The sequence below is a fragment of the Phaenicophaeus curvirostris genome, chromosome 6 (assembly GCF_032191515.1).
Source record: "Phaenicophaeus curvirostris isolate KB17595 chromosome 6, BPBGC_Pcur_1.0, whole genome shotgun sequence".
NCBI lineage: Eukaryota > Metazoa > Chordata > Aves > Cuculiformes > Cuculidae > Phaenicophaeus > Phaenicophaeus curvirostris.
Window position 1 is genome coordinate 54525050 of NC_091397.1, and position 18468 is coordinate 54543517.

The 18468-nt window shown below is 37.6% G+C and overlaps 1 protein-coding gene across 1 annotated transcript in view; it reads left to right on the top strand.

Moving 5' to 3' along the window:
- The window catches only part of HIBADH (3-hydroxyisobutyrate dehydrogenase), a 78443-nt gene extending 60231 nt beyond the window's left edge, over positions 1–18212 (top strand). Inside the window, exons 5-8 of the mRNA XM_069860250.1 lie at positions 8208–8341; positions 8924–9000; positions 15458–15614; positions 17822–18212. Of these exons, the coding sequence (XP_069716351.1) occupies positions 8208–8341; positions 8924–9000; positions 15458–15614; positions 17822–17980 (527 nt within the window). The 3' untranslated portion in view covers positions 17981–18212. The remainder of the gene's footprint in view (positions 1–8207; positions 8342–8923; positions 9001–15457; positions 15615–17821) is intronic.
- The last annotated feature ends 256 nt before the right edge of the window (positions 18213–18468 follow it).

Consider the following 18468-nt stretch of genomic DNA (forward strand, 5'->3'; position numbering starts at 1 on the left):
ATCAATCATATATTTCATTTCTTATTGCAATGCTCTTAACCTTTATTTGGTAACTTTTTATGTGTTTTGATACTTGTCTTTGACATTACAATAACTAGAACTTAATGTAATGCTTTTAAGAAAACTACTGCATACAGAATGCTCTCAGCAGAACTTTCAGCTTGTACTTGTGTTGAAGAAGTTAAAAGTATCTTCTGTGTGTATTTCCTTTTGCACCTTATTTTCCTTGGCTAATCCTTTTGGAGGCGTTGGTCGCTACTTAATACAATCTTGTAAAATTTTCCTGGTATATTCCCTTCATACTAAACTGCCTTTAAAACAGCTTTTGTACAGTTTTTGCGTAATTTACTGAGAGAGCATAATCTTTCCTGTGTTTTGGTGTCCTTCTATAATACATCTAAACCAGATTGAAGATTTTTATTCTGGCATCCACAGCCAAGTTCAAGTACTAATCCCTGTAGGATTCCGCTCAGGGCTTCCTTTAAAAGCCTAAAGCTTTTTATTGCCATTTTGCCTCTTTTGTTTAATCAGTTCTTTATCCTTCTCTCTACTCTATCTTCTACCTTCAGCTCTTGATGATATTTGCGTAATTTTTTCTTGACCTAAAGGGATATCCTCCGCTACTATAACACAGGGACTAGATGACCTTTAATAGTCCCTTCCAACCCACCCGTTCTATGGTTCTATGTGTCTATGTATGGACCTATTGTTTATATGTATGTGTCCTAATGATTCATGCAAATCCCTGAGCATGTTCTTCCTGAGGCCCCCAGGGATCCTTGCATGTACAGCAACACTTCTCCAATTGCCATGTGGGACCGGAGAGTTTGGTACTGTCTTTTGTCTTCAGACAGCACCTAGCAAAATAGAAACCCAACCGTGACAGCGAGGGAAGTGCTAAAGAAAACATTCTCTAGCCGCATCTTCTGCCCGCATATTATTCTAGGAGGAAAAATGTGCTTAATTACTCCCTCTCATGCTGGGCTATCCAGAACAGGTAGCATATTGCACACCTCTCTTGCATCTTTCTTTCAGTCTCCGCTACTGCTAGGAAAATAGCTGCATGGAGCATTAATGCTGATGCTCACAGTCTGATCCACTCTTCTTCATTCTTGCCTGTGCTTGTGGGAGGCGGGGGTGGAGGAGGAGGAGGAGGGAATTATTATTCTGCTGCTGACACAGGGAGAATGAGAGTGGCTTGATGCAACAGAAGATTATGTTCCCTAAGGATAAACAAACAGAAGGAGATAAATTAGGAGAGAGGATAATCCTGTTAATATGTGCATTCCTTAATTCTGATTCAGTTTTTTAAAGCGTATGAATTCACAGAGGTTAGAGATTTAATTAGTACCTGTGAACCATCTCTTGAAGTTTACCTTTTAGATTGTGAAATAATGCTTTGAGTTGGCATTTGAGATGCACAAATTTGCCCACAAACAGGAACTGTCGATAAGAATATCGCGTAAGGGAAAAAAAAATAATGTGCACATCACCATCCCTTCCTCGATTAAAAAAAATAAACTTTTATTGTCTGGACTTTTTCACAATACCGTTTGTTAGGAAGTCAGAGCAGCTTATTCCTTGCAGTGTTCTGTTGCTTTTTCAGCAGAAGCTGGGCCTTTGTGATATTTATCTGAATTCAAACAAGGCTAATTAAAAGAGCTGCTGACAGTTGTTGTGATCTGACTTTGACTGGAGCTTGATGGTCATTATGGGTAAATAATGAACCAGGTCTGCAAATGTAGCAGCTGCCAACTTGGGATAGAAGAACAGCTATTGCGTCCAATTTAAGGATCTATCGACCGCTTCCCTTCTCCCTGCAGATCTTCTTCCTAGCAGAACACTAATGTTTTTTACTGCTTTGTTTTGTGCTTTCAGCTATTCCTGATATAGTCTATAATTTCCTCTTAAATATTTAACCTAGTCCATTATTAGCTTTCAGAGTTAAAAACTTTTGCCATTGGGCTTCCTTTGTATTTTTATTTTGTTTTGTTTTGTATTGTGGGTGGGGTTTTTTGCAGTTTGTTTTTATGTACAATGTAACTGCTTAAATAATGATGATAATGTGTATTTAATTTGCCTGTTGCTGTAGAATAAAAACCCACTAGGCTTTTTTCTTTACACAGCTGTAATTTAACAAATTGTATAATTGGATTATGCTGTAGAAGAGATACTTCTGCTTCCATAAACGTGCTTTTGTCTGAAGTAATATTGAGTGCTCGTTGTATAAATCTTCAAAGTACTGACCTGAACCTTCATTTCCATTTTTGCTCAAACATCACCAGTTTATGAGGTATGGTGATGCAAAGCTCTATTTATCAGAAGAGAGAAACAGCAATGACTTTCATTAAGGTGCACTTCCACGTACATTGTCCTTCATCATGAGCTTTGCCTTGTCCCATTAACAAGCAGGAACAGGTCCGTTAAAGGGAAAATGGCAAATTTTAAGAACAGATTAATTCAACTTCTAGAATCCTTGTCGTTACAAAGGCAGTACAAGCATTTAAAAGCCACCGCAGAATTTGATATACACAGGAACTCGACGCATCTACCTGGCACTTGCTCATCTGCCATTAGGAAAGGCAGCGTGCGTTATGTAAAATGTACAAAGGCGCTTGTGCATAGTGCATAATGCAGCAGAACTAGGGATCTTGCTGGGAAGAAATGATCCCAAGCGTGCCCCTAAAAGACAAGTCTTGCTTTGAGATATAATGATGAAAAATTGCCCGTTTATTTGTGTCTTTGCATTTCAGCAAAAACGAAACTTTGACTCGTTGTCTGTGGTGCTGCTGTCGGGGTTTTGTGCACGGATACGTGCGCCCGCGCGTGCGGGTGTTTCTGTTCTTGCTCTGGAAAGGCCAGCAATACGTTAACAAGGGGTTATGTTATGCTGGTTTATGTTAAACCAGATCACCCCCTAACATGTGCAGAGCCATTCATCTGTGTCACCAAAACCCAAGAGAACATCTGACATGGACTTCGAAACAGAAACAGTGATCACTTACAAATCAAACATGGCACGCTCTAAACCGATTGTGCACGGCAATCTTTTTGAGAAAGGACAACTAATTGAACATGATAAAGTGTAAAGTTAATTAACACCCTTAAATTTGTTGATTACTTTCACGGGATTATATTGTTCGTTGAGGAGCAGCTTTCCATCCCAGCTGTCGCCTTTTTAGCGAATGTCGCTGGTAAACAATAGAGACACCATAACAAGTCGTAAATGGTCCCTGTGACAGCAGCCCCTTGTGAGGCTGCATCTGTAGAAAATGATTAGAACAATTGCATTTTAAAGACGGCTCACATTGCAGCCGGGTCCCATCGGCCCTCTTCTTTATCTCTGCTGATGGCAGACTGGTTAAAACATTTAAGTTCTTTTGAGCAAATTAAGTGATTTACTGTGTTTTAGTGATACGGCAACAGAATAGCTTCAGGTCTGGCTTTGATGCTGATTTTTATAATAGGGAGAAACACACTGTTCTATTTACTTGTTTCCGGGAAATAGATTGAGGATGGCAGACATCGTCTATGAAGCAAGTAGAAAAAAAAGTGATACTCTATTTATATTTTATAAAATACATAGTCTCCTTTTGGTTATTTTAAATTTCTAGCACAATTTTAAGTATTCTGCTTTTATTTTCAGTAGGGATTTGTAGCTGACTTTGCCTGTACCTGCCTTTTAATTAGCTTTGGAATTATATATGTAGCAAAATAATAGTGACCTTTTCGGTTAATCTTTCCTTGTGTGTCTTGGTTTAATTTTTTGTGAGTTGCAAAAGACAAAGTATTTAATGGGAGCTGGCAGGTACTTAAAAAGAACTCTTAGTCTTCAAAAATACATATACACAAGATACACTAGTACAGGCTCTCAAGTTCAACCTATCTGAAAGAGAGCAAACATGACAAGAAACTACTTGTTTGAGGCAAATACAGTCACTTAAGTTGCATTTTTGCAAAACTAGCAGAATAAAGGACCAGTGTTCCCTTGCACTTCCCAAAGCATAACAAGCAAAGCCCCAACTCTTACGCTTGAGGGTGAAATGTTGTAAAACAGGAGAGAGGATTAAAACACTAGCAGTTTTTCTTGAGTTTTTTTTTTTTATCCCATTTAGATCACAAAAATCGTTGTTACAATTGCTTAGTAGGCTACACGTTGAATAGAAAAATGAGAAAATAGATGGGTTTTCTTTTTGCCTAAGCTGCATGATGTTCTAGCTGTCATCTCCAGCTTGTCCTTTGATAGTCTCAGAAACACCTATCTTCACATTGTTTCCGTTTCCTTCTCAATTTTATCAGCAAGGATTTTTTTTATTTGAAGAGGCAATGCAACAGTGGCTTAAATATTTTGTCACGGGGATATGCTTGGGTGCTCTGTGTTGTCAGCGATGTGACTGTTTTCAGTATCACCACTGCAATGTTGCTCTAAGGTGTAGCCTTATAATATCTATTGGTTTTAACTCATCTGCATTCTGCACTTCTTATGTAAAAGTAATAAAACTGAAACCAAAAGCAGATATTTCATGTAACATCTTCACGAAAACATGTTTTTTTCTAGCAAATTGTATTCTTCATAGTAAGCAAAGAGGTTGAAACCCACCTGCCTTTGTTGATGTAGCAATAGAGGTAAGGTTTTGTTGGGTTTTAATCTGTGGAAACATCTGTGGCAAATTACAAGATTTTTTCCAAGACGTTAAATGCTGTTGTAATAAGCAATGAAAAGTTGATAAGGAAGGGCAGGGTGGTACTGAACTAGGCTGCCTGGCCTGGAGGCTAAAACTTGAGGTCATCTCCAAACTGTCCCAGGATAGCTACGACCAGCTGCTGTTGTCATGAGAGAGTTCTTAAACCTCCATTCACATTTTCATCTAAAATTTTGAAATCTTGATGCTTTGCATCAGGTTCACTGAGCAATCCATTGGCAGTCAGTGTGAGAAGCACATGGATCGAACTAATCCTTGTTCATACAAGTAACAGATGCAACAGGATGCTTCGAAGAGCAGTTCTTTATGTACTTCTTGTGATGAAAGAAATCAATTTTTCAGATCTCAGTCCAAAACATTCTAGTACTTGAGTGGAAAACCCATTTCCCAGTGGTTATGCCGTGCTGCAGTGTTACTCTATAACTTCTTACCATGCTTTTTCCCAGATTAAGGGGTTTTTTGCACACCCCCTTACTAGGTAGATCTCTTAGCATATTTATCTGCAGACCCTTTTCTGTCAGTTTATATCTCTGGGAAAAACTCTGATGATGTTATGACCTACTGACTTGGAGCTGAGCTACTTGGTGAGATCTGCTGGTGTGACCTTTTTAAAGGATTCTGCACACAGTTGTGGGGGAATCATCCTACAGAAGCCGAGTGTAGGACTGCAGCCATGGGCTCCAGCAGTCTTGCTTTGCAGTGGAGGGAATCTTACACGTGCTAATCACAAATACAGTTTCTCAGAAAACCATTCCCTGAGGATGAGGAGAGGTTTTTCATATGTTAGAAAGAACAAATAGATGCTGAAGGAATTTTGTGTTTTATCAGGAATGGTACATAACGCGCTATCTTGGGTGGCAGGAGATCTTTTAAAAAATCAAAAGACGAAAAATAATCATTAGCTTTTTAAAATTACATTAGCTGCTCTGCTTCCTCCATTGCTCTCTTTAGTATTAGAAGCTGATAGTACTTTACTGGCTCGTGTTGTTGGTGTGGAATCTGTGATTGTGAAATAAAGCTGTGCTTTCTTGTCTAATCATTTTTTAATTCCTATTTTTAGCTGAAGTTACAGTTCTTTTACTTGTAGATGCCTGCCCATTTTTTTTTTTAATTGCCAGCGATACAGATTTACTGCATTGCTTGTTTAATTCTGATAAAATAGCTGAATGCTGGCAAGGACCCTAGACGGTAAAATTTACCATTAAGGAAACAGGTTTTTGTTTTTAAAAAGAGAATTATCCAAGCCTTCTACTTTATACAACAAATTGCTCTTTTTTTTCTGTTTAGCTAATTTATTTTTTTCTACTTGAAATGTAAGTGTTTGAACAAGTGAGAGAGTACAGCTGTCAGAAAATTAACCAGCTGAAAACTATTGTCAGCATTAATTTTGCTTTAATAAATGACTCTCTGAAGCTATTTAGCAGTCTGTAATCTAGATACAGGGCTATTGACCTATGATGGATAGTACTGGATTTTGTTTGTAAGCTTTGACTTAAATTGTCTACTTAATTTGCTGCAGGTCAGATCACAGGATTAGTGGTAAAGGCCATTATGTGGTTTGAATAAAAATAGCTAGAGGAATGAAATGAAAATCATTGTGTTTATTAATGTAGAAATCTTTGCGGTCATGTACATAGTAAACTGGTAGCCAACGGGATGATAGTGATCTCTTCGCGTTAACTCAAAATCTAGAGCTTTGCTCTTAGCCCAGTTCCTCTGAGTTCCCAAGGAGTTGTTCAAGTGAGGTTAAGGATTGGCTGCAAATAGGGTGTCTCTCAGCCTGGGCAGGAAGATCTTTACCACTGTCGATATTTCTGTACCTCAGCAGTGTTTTATACAGACACTGATGGTTTTTAGAGCTGTGGATCTGACTGAGTTCTTCTGGATGCTCCAGTTCTGGACTCACCAGTACAAGAAAGACACAGATTTACTGGATTGAGTCCAGCTAAGGGCTACGAGGATAATGAAGGAACTGGAGCAACTTTCGTATGAGGAGAGGCTGAGAGAGCTGAGACTATTTAGCACAAAGAGAAGGCTCGGGGGAATCTTATCAATGTGTATAAAACCTGGTGGGAGAAAATGAAGAAGAGGGAGCTAGACTCTTCTCGGTAGTTCCTAGTGACAGGAAGGGAGGCAGCGGGCACAAATTAAAACATGTGAAATTCCATCTGAAACACAAGAAAACATTTTTTTTTACTGTGAGGGTAGTCAAACACTGAAAGAGGTTGCTTGAAGAGGCTGTGGAATCTCCATCCTTGGAGATATTCAAAAGCCAACTAGACACAGTCTTGGGCAACCTGCTTCAGCTGACCCTACTCGAGCAAAGGGGTTGAACTATGTGGTCTTGAGAGGTCCCTTCCAACACCAGCAATCTGTGATTCTGGCTGTAACATAGGTTGAGCAGCTCCTGGGACATTCTGTTTGTAAGAACACAAAACCTACTTGAGCACGTTTCATTTGAGAGCAGGTCATTATCTGCCCCGTCCATCCCAACAGGCCAAAGTTTGATGCACAGCACAGAAAATTTATAGTGGCTACGCTTCTTGCTGAAGTGAAAAATAGTGAGGAAGCTGACGTTTTCATCAGTTTGAGCCAACTTTTCCTAGCAGTTCTACCCATTAAATGTTGGGAATGAGGAGATTAAGGATGTGTGAGTAATTCAGATTAGAGTTAGACTTCTTTCAAGGAATGGAATATTTCATGGAGGTGATAAATATCACATTAAAAATTCACTGGTTTTGTGGTTGGAAACTGTATAATCAAAGAACTATGCTGTGTACTCACTGACCTGTGGTAAATACAGGGCAGACCTACACGAATAAAACTGGGAATAGTGGGTTTGTGTGTGTGAATATTTTTTACATTGTTATTTACGTTTTTGTTTATGTCATTGTATATATGTTAAGTTTATGTGTGGGAAACTAACTTGAAATTTCTCAAATCAAGTAGAATTTTGCTTCAGGTTAGAGACGTAATAAACTGCAGAGATTCAGAAGGCTTGGGTTTATATGCCTGTGTCTCTTAGATGTTCAATTATGTGAAAATCAGGAAGCATTGATACAAAATTAGCCTAGGTTTGGAAAAGCTAAGTTAACTTTAAGCAATAGTTTGTCTACAGTCATGTGCAAAGAGTAGTTTAACAAAACAAAAATTTTATTTAATTATTCTGATACAGTGAATTTAATTGTGTGCAAAGTTGTAGGAATGGTTGATTGTTTCTTCCTGTGAAACTATAAAAACTGACCTTGCAGTTTTCTGTAAGTCTTGTGAATTGTTTATTTGCCAGCCTGCCTGAAAGATAAGGTAGCTTTATTTTCATCAAATGTTTGAGAATTAAGATCTCTTATCGTGAGATTATAGGCGTACTTTTACATAGACTTTGAAACTTTCATCATAAGTGAAGTGCTAAGCACATAAATTTTACATCAGACCTTTAGTAGCAAGATAAAATAGTTAAAACACTTTAAAAATAGTGATGTTAAATATAATGTTGTTTTGACTCAGGTGTTGGAGCTGCTCGAGCTGGAAACCTTACTTTCATGGTTGGTGGAGTGGAACAAGAATTTGATGCTGCCAAAGAGTTGCTGACGTGCATGGGTTCTAACGTGGTCTACTGTGGAGAGGTTGGAACGGGACAGGTAGTGCTTCCTGAAGTGTTACTAGCTGTCTCAATCTTTCATTTTTGTTGCTTCATTTTTCTTTAATGATACCTACTCTTTTATTCCAGAACTAAAGGCATGATAATGTATCTTCGTACTTGTTTGCTTCTTACCTTCTCTTCAACCATGTGTTTATAAATGGCACTGTTCTACAGCATGTCGCATAGCTTAGCACCAAAACATTTAGCCAGGTTCTTCTCCACATTGGCTTGCTGAGATAATACTTAGAAGATTCAGATTTTAGTTTTGTTTCTTCTAAATTTAGGTTTACTAAACATTCTGAAGGACAAAGAGCCCCAGCATGCCATGTATACAAACTATAAGCTACTGTACTAAGAACTATAAGCTACTGTACTAAGAAAAGGAGTATTTCTTAATCTCTGAAGGAACCATAGGGCAGCTTTCATTAACTTCATACTTACTGTACTTCTTGTTGCTACTTTTAGAAGAGAGCTGTCAGAGCAAACTTGATCATACCATCCCAGACCTAGTTAAAGAAGCTTCTTACATGTTAGGTCTATAAAAATGCAGAAACTATTTGATGGTTTAACTTATTTTCAGGCTGCAAAGATCTGCAACAACATGCTCTTGGCCATCAGTATGATTGGAACTGCTGAGGCTATGAATCTTGGAATCAGGTTTGTTTGATTTTTGTATTGGATTGAAGCATTTTTTCTGTGATGACAGGTTTTGTGTTTTACAGTTGACTTTTGCTGAAACAATGATTAGATGGCATAGATGAACTTTTGCCATAAGTTCTCTTATAAAGCCATTAACATGCTAAAGGGATTATTTAACTGAAGCAGTGCTCTTCAGAGCAGGAATGTTCTCTTGTATTGGCTCTATAGGTTGTTGCATTCTGCATCTGAATTTAAGAGTTTATTTGTTCTGCTGTAGTGCAATGTACAATAATGTTTGTCTTGCATTATAAACATGCAGGGTTAATATAGAGGTAACATTTTGTTTGTATTCTAAGCTAACGTACAGTGTATTCAGAGTATTATAGTCCCTTATGGCTTTTGTTGGGTATGTTTACTTTGTTAAATTGTTCCAAAATATATTGTAAAGTAAAACTTATAGCACAGCATGTATATCAAATTAATATTAAAGCATAAAAAAAGAACATCTACGTTTCTGTTTGACTTTACCACTGCAGTTTGTCCTAATTGCCATACTTTGTCACAAAGCTGGAGTATGCTCCACTACACTCTTGTCACTGCTAAGAGTACCATTTCTTTTCTAGGAGGTGATACATTTGACTTGTGAGTGGCAGCACATTCAAACAAAATTATTTTTCCTTCCTAGTTATAACCTATTTATTTTCCTGTGGTCTTTAAGATTTTGTTTTGTTTTCCAACAGAGTGCATGCAAGTACCAGTTCAATATCACGCTACTTGAACCTTTCATAAATTCCTTTAGCCGGATCTAAATAATTTGCAAATTTGTAGTCAGAGAAGTCCTATGTTTGAAGAGATTATTTTGCAACTGTGTATCTTTTAAGGGCTCTTCATGAATTATTTATTTGCATGGTTGCATCCTTAAAATTGGCCTGGTAAAACTACAGACACTGTAGATACTTATCAACTGGGCTTTAGACCGTGTGTTCATGTGGGTTTGATACACTATAAAACCAGCAAGAGGGCATCGAATACTTAAATAAGAATGCCTACATATGCACACATACACAAGGCAATGTAATGGATTCACATTTCCTCTTAATTACCATATCAAGATGCAGTTGTTTTATTGAATTGCCCTTGTCTCAGATGTTAGACTATCTTGACCTATTAAGTTGTCATGTTGTAATTGAGATAAAAGAGGAATTTGCTTTGCATCACTGCTAATTGGTTTATCAATATCCTGTACCATTTACATTTTAAAATTGAGAGTCTGTAAAATACTGAAGCATGTCTGCATCAAGCCATAATAAAAACAGTAGCAGTGTTTACAACTATTGTAATCCAGTGTAGCGTAAAGCTTTCCTCAGTTTCTGTTTTAAGTCATGGTTCACTTAATAAAGCATATGCAACTGATTTTTCATTATAATTTTATCTACATTTTTAGGAATTATTAGAGTTGCAATTGAAGGTAAAATAAAATCAAGAGGTTTGGAAGACGGACATTCTGGGCATGTAAGCCATGTGCAGAATGAGTTGATGTCTGCAATCACTGTAGCTTGAAGATGCTTAGAATTTTCATTTTGTCTTTTTCCAGTTTAAATTTTGGCTGAATTTGTATTCAGCATTTGTAAGCAAAAATCCAGTGTGAACACAGCAATATACAAACCTTCCTATGCTACGGTCATGGTAATCAAGAAGGAACTGTACTTATTGTAGAAGAAACCTGCTGATTGTAACCCGAATTATACAAAGAGCAGCATCTCATTTAGTCTGAAAGTGCATGAGGTTTAAGACAGGCAGTAATTTAAAGCCATATGAAGTAATTTAGAACCCTTCTATTGATTTTAATGTGCTGTGATTTAAATCCTGGAGAAGGTAACGTCTGTTTATAACTAGAATAAGAGCCTTCCACTTCTGGTGTGTACAAATTAACAGTTGTATTTCTAATTATTAGAAGTTTTGCTGTATTAATAAATTCATTGGATTTTTTTCAAGTCTAAAATTCAAACGATAGCATAGCTGCCTGGTCTGGAGATAGGAGGAAGCTGAATTTGATTTATTAGGTTGATGCATATCGGATGAAGAAAGTCTGACTGACCTAATAATGGTAAAGGACACTGGAAATCTAACAAATTCATAATAGGAATTGTGGAGCTTAGACATGTTTTTAACTTTAAACAGAATATAAAGTATCTTCATGTCATGCATTGTGCGTATCTGCTACATCATTTAAATCTTTTGTTTTCTCTGTTAATTTCTTGATGTTGCTACTAAAAGTTAGAAAGTGTGGCAGACATTCTGAAAATGAATACACAGTTATTTGTATTTTCTCTATTTCTAGCATGATAGTGCAACTTGTCAGCAGGAAAGTCTTGAGTAGATTTTGCTATGTAGTTTTATCAATAATGTGTGTATTGCCAAATACTGTAGTGACTTACTATGTCAAACCAACACACAGAGCAAATGTAAACTTTACAAATAAGAAATACAGACATTAAGTTATACTCTCCACAGCCAGACACTGTTCTTCCTTTTCTTTTTACTGATCATCTCAGTGTCAGTAATTTTCTTTTACTGAGCCCTGAATGCCAGTGAAACAATGACTAACACCAGCAAAATAAGTCTTGAAAACAAAATGTTACTGAATACCTGGTTTGTGTTCAAGTTATATGGAAGTTGCTGCCTCTCAGACAGTTTGTGGTTGCTTCAGAAACTGCCCGCAGAGACTTAGGGAAAGGCTTATGTGGTGACACAAGGCAGGGCAAAATTGTTTAATGTGGTTGGGATATAAGGGACCGGGACAGCCATAAGAGCTCTATGGCAGCAGACTCACTGCAAAACTGCTTTTGTACTTCCAACAGCAGAGGAAGTCATCTCTATGAGGAGGGACTGCATTGCATGCAGATTTATGCTAAAAGCTGCAAATACAGCTCTTTTCAAAACAATTTTACTGTACATGGATTTGTGCCTGCTTACTTTTTTAGATGTATAAAGTAAAAAGATGGTAAAAGAACTTGGCACTTAAATGCTGAGTCTAAACATAGTTTCAGTCTCTAGATCTGATTTCTCTGAGCACTCCTGGGAAGACATGAGCAGAGATGGGGGTCAACAGCATAGAGAGGAGGGCATGATGCAGGCTGAGGAATGATTAGTCCTGGGCACATCTCCATTGCAGTTTTTTTAAAGAGTGCCTTGAAAAAAGAATTCCTCCAAGACCACTGTGGCTCTGCTGTCGTTCGCATGGGTCTATAGCTAAGTCTTGTGAAGGTAGATAATGACACTTGAAAGCACTTACCCTGTTTGAAACACCAGTGGAAAAGTCTTTTTGAGCTGTGTTAGAAGGTTCCTGCTTAAATATTTACAATTTAATACGGTATTTATCCGAAGCATCCTGAGACAGGTAACTCTCAACAGTTCAGCTACTTTAGTTGTTACACATTAAAATGAGACCAGGACGTATCTTTTTTTTGTGAGAGTCAATTTCAATTTTTCTGTATGTTCCAAACTGAACTCTGGGAGGAGTATGAAAATTTCAATATGTGGTTTTATCAAAGCTCAGCAAAACTTTAATTTTGAGCAGTGGCTCTAAAGGTTCCTATTTAAATTTTTTGCTTTTTCGTATGTGTGTCTTGCTGAGTTTCTGCTGTTCAGTTCATTAGGGATGCTATTGAAGAAGCATTGATTCGAGGGAAGCAATTGGTTTTGCTCTATTATAAGTACAGTTAATACATGGACTTCTTTTCTGCTTATAAGGGAGAAGAATATGTTGGTAATTGTAAATTCACACGCGCATGCACAAGCTCTTGCTATGTCCAATGGCAAGTTGTTATGGGGACTGGCAGACTGTCATCATTTTGATAGCTTGAGCAGTATATCTCTTGAACAGCAGTGGAGCTCTTATGCAGAGAGTATCATATGTTCCCAGGCAATTTACAGGGAAACAGCAATAACATTTTATCATGGTTGAGAGCCCAGTAGCTGCTTCCTATTAAACTTGCCCTTTCAGATACCTGTCTTGGATTAATTTGTTGATTTCAAATGGAAACTCAGTCTTCTCCACTGAAGCATGACTTTCTAGGATAGACTCTCCCTGAATGACAATTACTGTATATTCTAGTTGGTTTCAGACCATTACAAGCTTTGGGCACAGTGGAAGACAGAGGACTTCTTCAGTAACTGATTTTAATATATGTCTAATTTTAGCTGTCAGTTATGTATGCACTGGTGGATGAATCCTCAGAAAGATGAAATGCAAAGCACTTCTAACTTGCTCTTATTAATGATACACTTGCTGCAAAAGAGAAAAAAAAAAAATAGGTTCAGGTCTCCTGAAGAGAATCTGCATGGTGTTTAAGAGCAGTGAAGTTTGAAGAAGCAGGGATTTAAACTGACACTGTCTTCCTTTTTCTTTTCCTGGAGCAAAAATAGGCCAGATCTCATGCAGACGGTATTTTACACGTCGGTGTAATACACATGCATCTTTTAAAATATACTGTCACAAATAGGTAGATGGAACGCTGCAAGAAGAACATTCTTTGGGAGGGTTATATGTATTTTTAAATAATAAGCTCTCTGTTTTGCCGTATACTCACAGCTGTAATTACAGATCTCTGCATGCAGCTAGATAGGGCACGAGCAGACACCGTATTGCTAAAAATACTGATCTGAGTATAACAATGATAAGGAAACAAACAAGCCAAGAGATTCATTTTGGCCAGAAAAGCAACTTCTGTGAATTTGCAAGCTCAGGCATTGTCTGTTCCCACTGCAGGTTTATTGGATGAAAATTAAAGCGGTTATTCAGAGTAACTCTTGATGAAGACATTGATGCACTATGCAAGATAAAAGTATAATTCAAGTACTGTGAAAACATATTGGTCCTGGAAAATATTTTTTTTCTTTTAATAAATGGCCGTTGAAAGCATTCAGTTGAGTCAGAGAGCTGGAAAAAGATGGGAAGGAGAATAAAGCCTGATTCCATTCAGGCCAGCAGGGGTCTTTCCATTGAATTCCAGAGGCTGCTGCAGCATTTAATAAATAAGACTGCACAGCAGTAATGCTAAAAAGCTAGCTTTGCAGTACAGAAAGTGATCTTGCTTTTCACTAGGAGGGCAGAATTGCAGAGACACGTGCCATTATGGGAACAGGAGCCATGCTGTAGGGCCCACTGTCTTAAATGTAGTTTTTCAAACCCAAACTGCCTACTGGAGTAAATAGACATAAATCTTAGCAATTATTCCACTGGTGATGATCTTTACTTATGTACAAATTAAAACCTTGAGCACTACAGTGTCTGGAATCAGTGTTAGGATCTCCATGGCTGTGGAGATCTGCAAAAAGTCTGTGGTATAAGAGCTAATGTAAAAAGTGTTGTCTTCTGTAAAGGTTAAAGCCTAGCTGGAATTGTGTGGAAAACTCATTGTATTTTTAAGCTGTTTGCTTGTCTATGCAAAGTAGGTTGTGATATATCCCTTTTAAAATGTCCTTTTCTCGTCTTAGATTGTTACTGGAGATATTTTCCTTGCATTCTTCTTTGTCATGAACATAACTGAACATTTATTCAGGGACAGATAAACTGCTACTGTTCATTGTTGCTATAAATGTGACATAAAGTGGTACATGCAACTTGAGGTATCAGCATAAATGTGAATCCGTATGAGGGTTAATTTTCTGTAGTATTTAAGTACTTTCATGGTCCACATTGAGAAGCAGTTTATACCATCAGCTCTGTGATAGAACAAATGGCATTTCTACTTGGACAAGCTTTGTTTTATTAGGATCAGTAACCTTATCAGCAGTTGACCCAGAACTATAATGTATGTTTGTGAATAGCTAACACATGTCAGAGCATGAGGCAGAGTTGCCTTATAAGCAAGAGTATATAAAGGAGATTCAATAATAGCAAAGCAAAAAAGTGCAGATGTATACAATGGTATTTTTTTTTGAGAAGTGTAGTAGTTTGGTTCACTTACTAACAGGATCACTTACTAGCAGGATCATTTGCATTATCTTGTTTACATCAAAAATGCACTAGAGTGCACATATAAACACATCACACTGCCACACTTATTTGTGATTGTTTTGCCTTATTCAGCTTTACGGAATAAGTTTTTGATGTGAAGATCAAGTATGTGACCTAGGAGGTAGCAGAGTGGAGAATGTGTTTTAGTAATTGAAATATAAGGGAGCTGCTGTTCTCAGAGGCCCTTTATTTTGCTTGCACTTTTGAAATTGCTAGGTAGAGAGGATTTACTTAGTGGAAAAGGAAAAAGCTCTGAAAACGTACTGCTTAAATGGTAGATTGATGCTCTTTAATTTAAGATACAGCATCCCTACCCCCAATATCAATACTCTGTCATTTTTCATGACTTATAATAAAGGGAGAGAAATGATGGTACGGTCCTAAGATATAAAACAAGTCACCCATGTCTTGTGCATTTTGACATTAACACTTCTCATCCTTGACCTTTGACAGATTAGGCCTTGACCCAAAGCTGCTGGCCAAAATCCTAAATATGAGCTCAGGTCGCTGTTGGTCAAGCGACACATACAACCCTGTTCCTGGAGTGATGGAAGGAGTACCATCTGCTAATAATTATCAAGGTGGCTTTGGAACAACACTCATGGCTAAGGTACATAATACTTGCATGTAAAGTATGTACAGTTGCTTCTCTCTGGTCTTCTGGCAAATGTTCTTCTCTGTGAAAATCTGTGATTACAGGGAAATACGTATGCATGAACAGAGCAGGGCCCAGCCTCTTACTTTGAACTAATAAGTTGGGGGGGGGGCTTTTCCTCAGCCTCCAGCTTCTTTTTAGCCACCGTTACTGCTGAGCCACTCAAAGAGGTCATGTGCACTGGTTTTTGAGTTCTGCCTTAATCCAGGAGTCCTGATGGACTTGTGTGTATGGCAGATGTTGAGCAAGCCATACCTCTTTAGCTGCCTCTTGCATGACTGCGTCAGAATTTAGGAGCCTAAGCTCAAGAGATCAAGTTGGGGAAATCCAGATGACCTAATTAGGTGCAAGTAACGGCATAAGCATCAAAGACTTTGGTCCCAACCTTTTCCAGATACCTTAAACTGTGCTACTTGGCATGCTGTCTATCATCCCCTTCCTTGCTAAGGGGATGACACAATTTAATTTGTTGAATAAAATAGATAATATGGCAACAGATTTCACAAATTGGCATTAGAAGAGGCTAGGAATATGTCATGGAGTGTCTTATTGTAAGTGAGCTGACAGTAACTTTCTAGATTTGTCAGGTCATCAGTCTTTGAATAGAATTGCTAGACAAGAATGAATGATCTGCTCAGATGCAGATGAAGAATATTTTGGATTCTGTGACATCTGATATGTATGTTTTTCCCATTTTCCTAGATCTTGAAGTCATTCAAGGGTAATAGGAAGAGTAACTATAATTCTGATACATATCAGAATGACCTTTATAGAGCCGATTTACAGATCAAAGTGACATTTAGAGAGCAGAGTAAGATCTTGAATTTCCTTGTGCTAATTCAAATCCAGACACACAGAAAGTAAAGACCTGTCTTGTAAGTCATCCCTGAGAAGCCAAAGATGCTCTCAGCAGTACTACAGTCTCTCAGTTCTTCTGTATCAAAGATCTGTTATTAAAAAAAATAAAACCACAGCAGATTCTATGAACCACCGTGGTCCTGGATGGACAGAAAATCCTGATACTTCATGGTAACACTTGAAGTGTTTTTCTGCATCTGTCTTGAAATATGGACCACAAAATGGATTTGTCTAGCAAGACCTTATAAAGGCAACCTTGAATGCAGGCATTACTTTCATATTTGGACAAGGGATCTGTTTATATACCCAGGCCCTTCTTAGCTTTTCCTTCTTTGGTTTGTTTCAAGTCTAATTCAGTTTAGAATTCAAGACACCCTACAGCCTCGCTTGTCATTTCTGTCAGCATGCATGAAGCTGACTATTTCTAGCTGGTTAGTCAGAGTACCTGGTGCTTACCTTTGAGTTCTGTTCTATTTATTTTAGATTATGGCTGTAGTTGACCAAGGACTCTTGGAGGACAAGTTTCAAATTTATCCTGTTTGCAGCCTCCTCTCCTTTTTTATCTCAAATTTAGTGTTCAAAACTGTAGTAGAATTATTCTGTATCTCTTTGTCTTCCGTCATTAAAGGAAAATTTGAGTTGTAGCAGACCCAGGACAGTCCCCTAAGGAATTTTTTAATACACCCTTCCACTCAGGCTACAAACCATTCATATTCACAAAGTGGCTTATACCTCTCATTTTGCTATTAAGTGGTCACATTATAGTAAATGTATGTATGCTAAGTGGCTTCAGTTTTGTTGTTATCCAAATCCCTGTTGCTTGATTTTTAACCTGTTTTTAGAAAGAAAGATGTTCTCTTGCCCGAACAAGAAAATTATGCTGTTACAACCTATGTGAAATACCTAAGTGAGCAGCCAGGGAAATTTTATTTTTGGAGATGACATAACAAAGTGGGGAAAAAGTGTCTGAGTCTTGCTACTATGTTGTATAGTGATTTAGAATCTTAAAATCGCTCCTGTCCTGAAGGAGTTTACATTCCGTGCAAAATTTGGGATATTTCTCTTGAATAACGTTGAGTTAAAAATTAAAAACTAAACAAGGCTCCGTTCTTCTAGGACTGAAATTTTGGAGCTGGAATATTGTATTTGTTGGCAGTAGAGTTCTCTTTGCAATGGAAGCTGGATAACCTGTAACATGTACATAGCTATTTATATCCTTGTTATTTCTCCTCTGACTTTTTCTCTTTTTCTTTTCTTCTGTCCTTCCTCTTTGCCCTCTTCCTCCCTCTTCTCCCTCCCCATAGGATCTTGGCTTGGCCCAGATTTCTGCCACCAACACAAAGACTCCAGTTCCTTTGGGATCCCAGGCACATCAGATCTACAGGATGATGTGTGCAAAAGGCTATGCTCTGAAAGACTTCTCAGCTGTGTTCCAGTTTTTACGTGAGGAGGAAACATTGTGAGCTGTCCTTTGGAAATGGACACAATAACAAACCACATGTTTTTATCCTTATAGCTCATTTAAGAAGTATGTGGGTTTAATCAAATACTGTACATCCTTATCCCATACAGACTAGTCATCTTTGGTTGTCTAGATAACAATGAACTCTAGGGTTTTTTCATAGTTCTTGAAAAAGCAAGCCAGAGGAAGGGATTGTTTGGCAATTAGCCAGACAGTGATTTATTTTATTTTTTTTTAAGAGACATCAAAGTTGGGTTTTTTTCACTAGATGCAATAAATAAATATTTTTTTAATGAAACACTTAACTGCATATAACTTACATTACAATGGCTAAAAACTTAGGTGGATCTTGAATAGTAAGAGAATCTTATGTAGTGATTTTATGATATATAGCGGTCTATTAAATTAAAGATTAATACTTTATGGAAAAAGAGAAGATTTGTTCAATGAAGAAACACAGCTTGAAGTGGAGGGTTTTCTTTCTCTTGC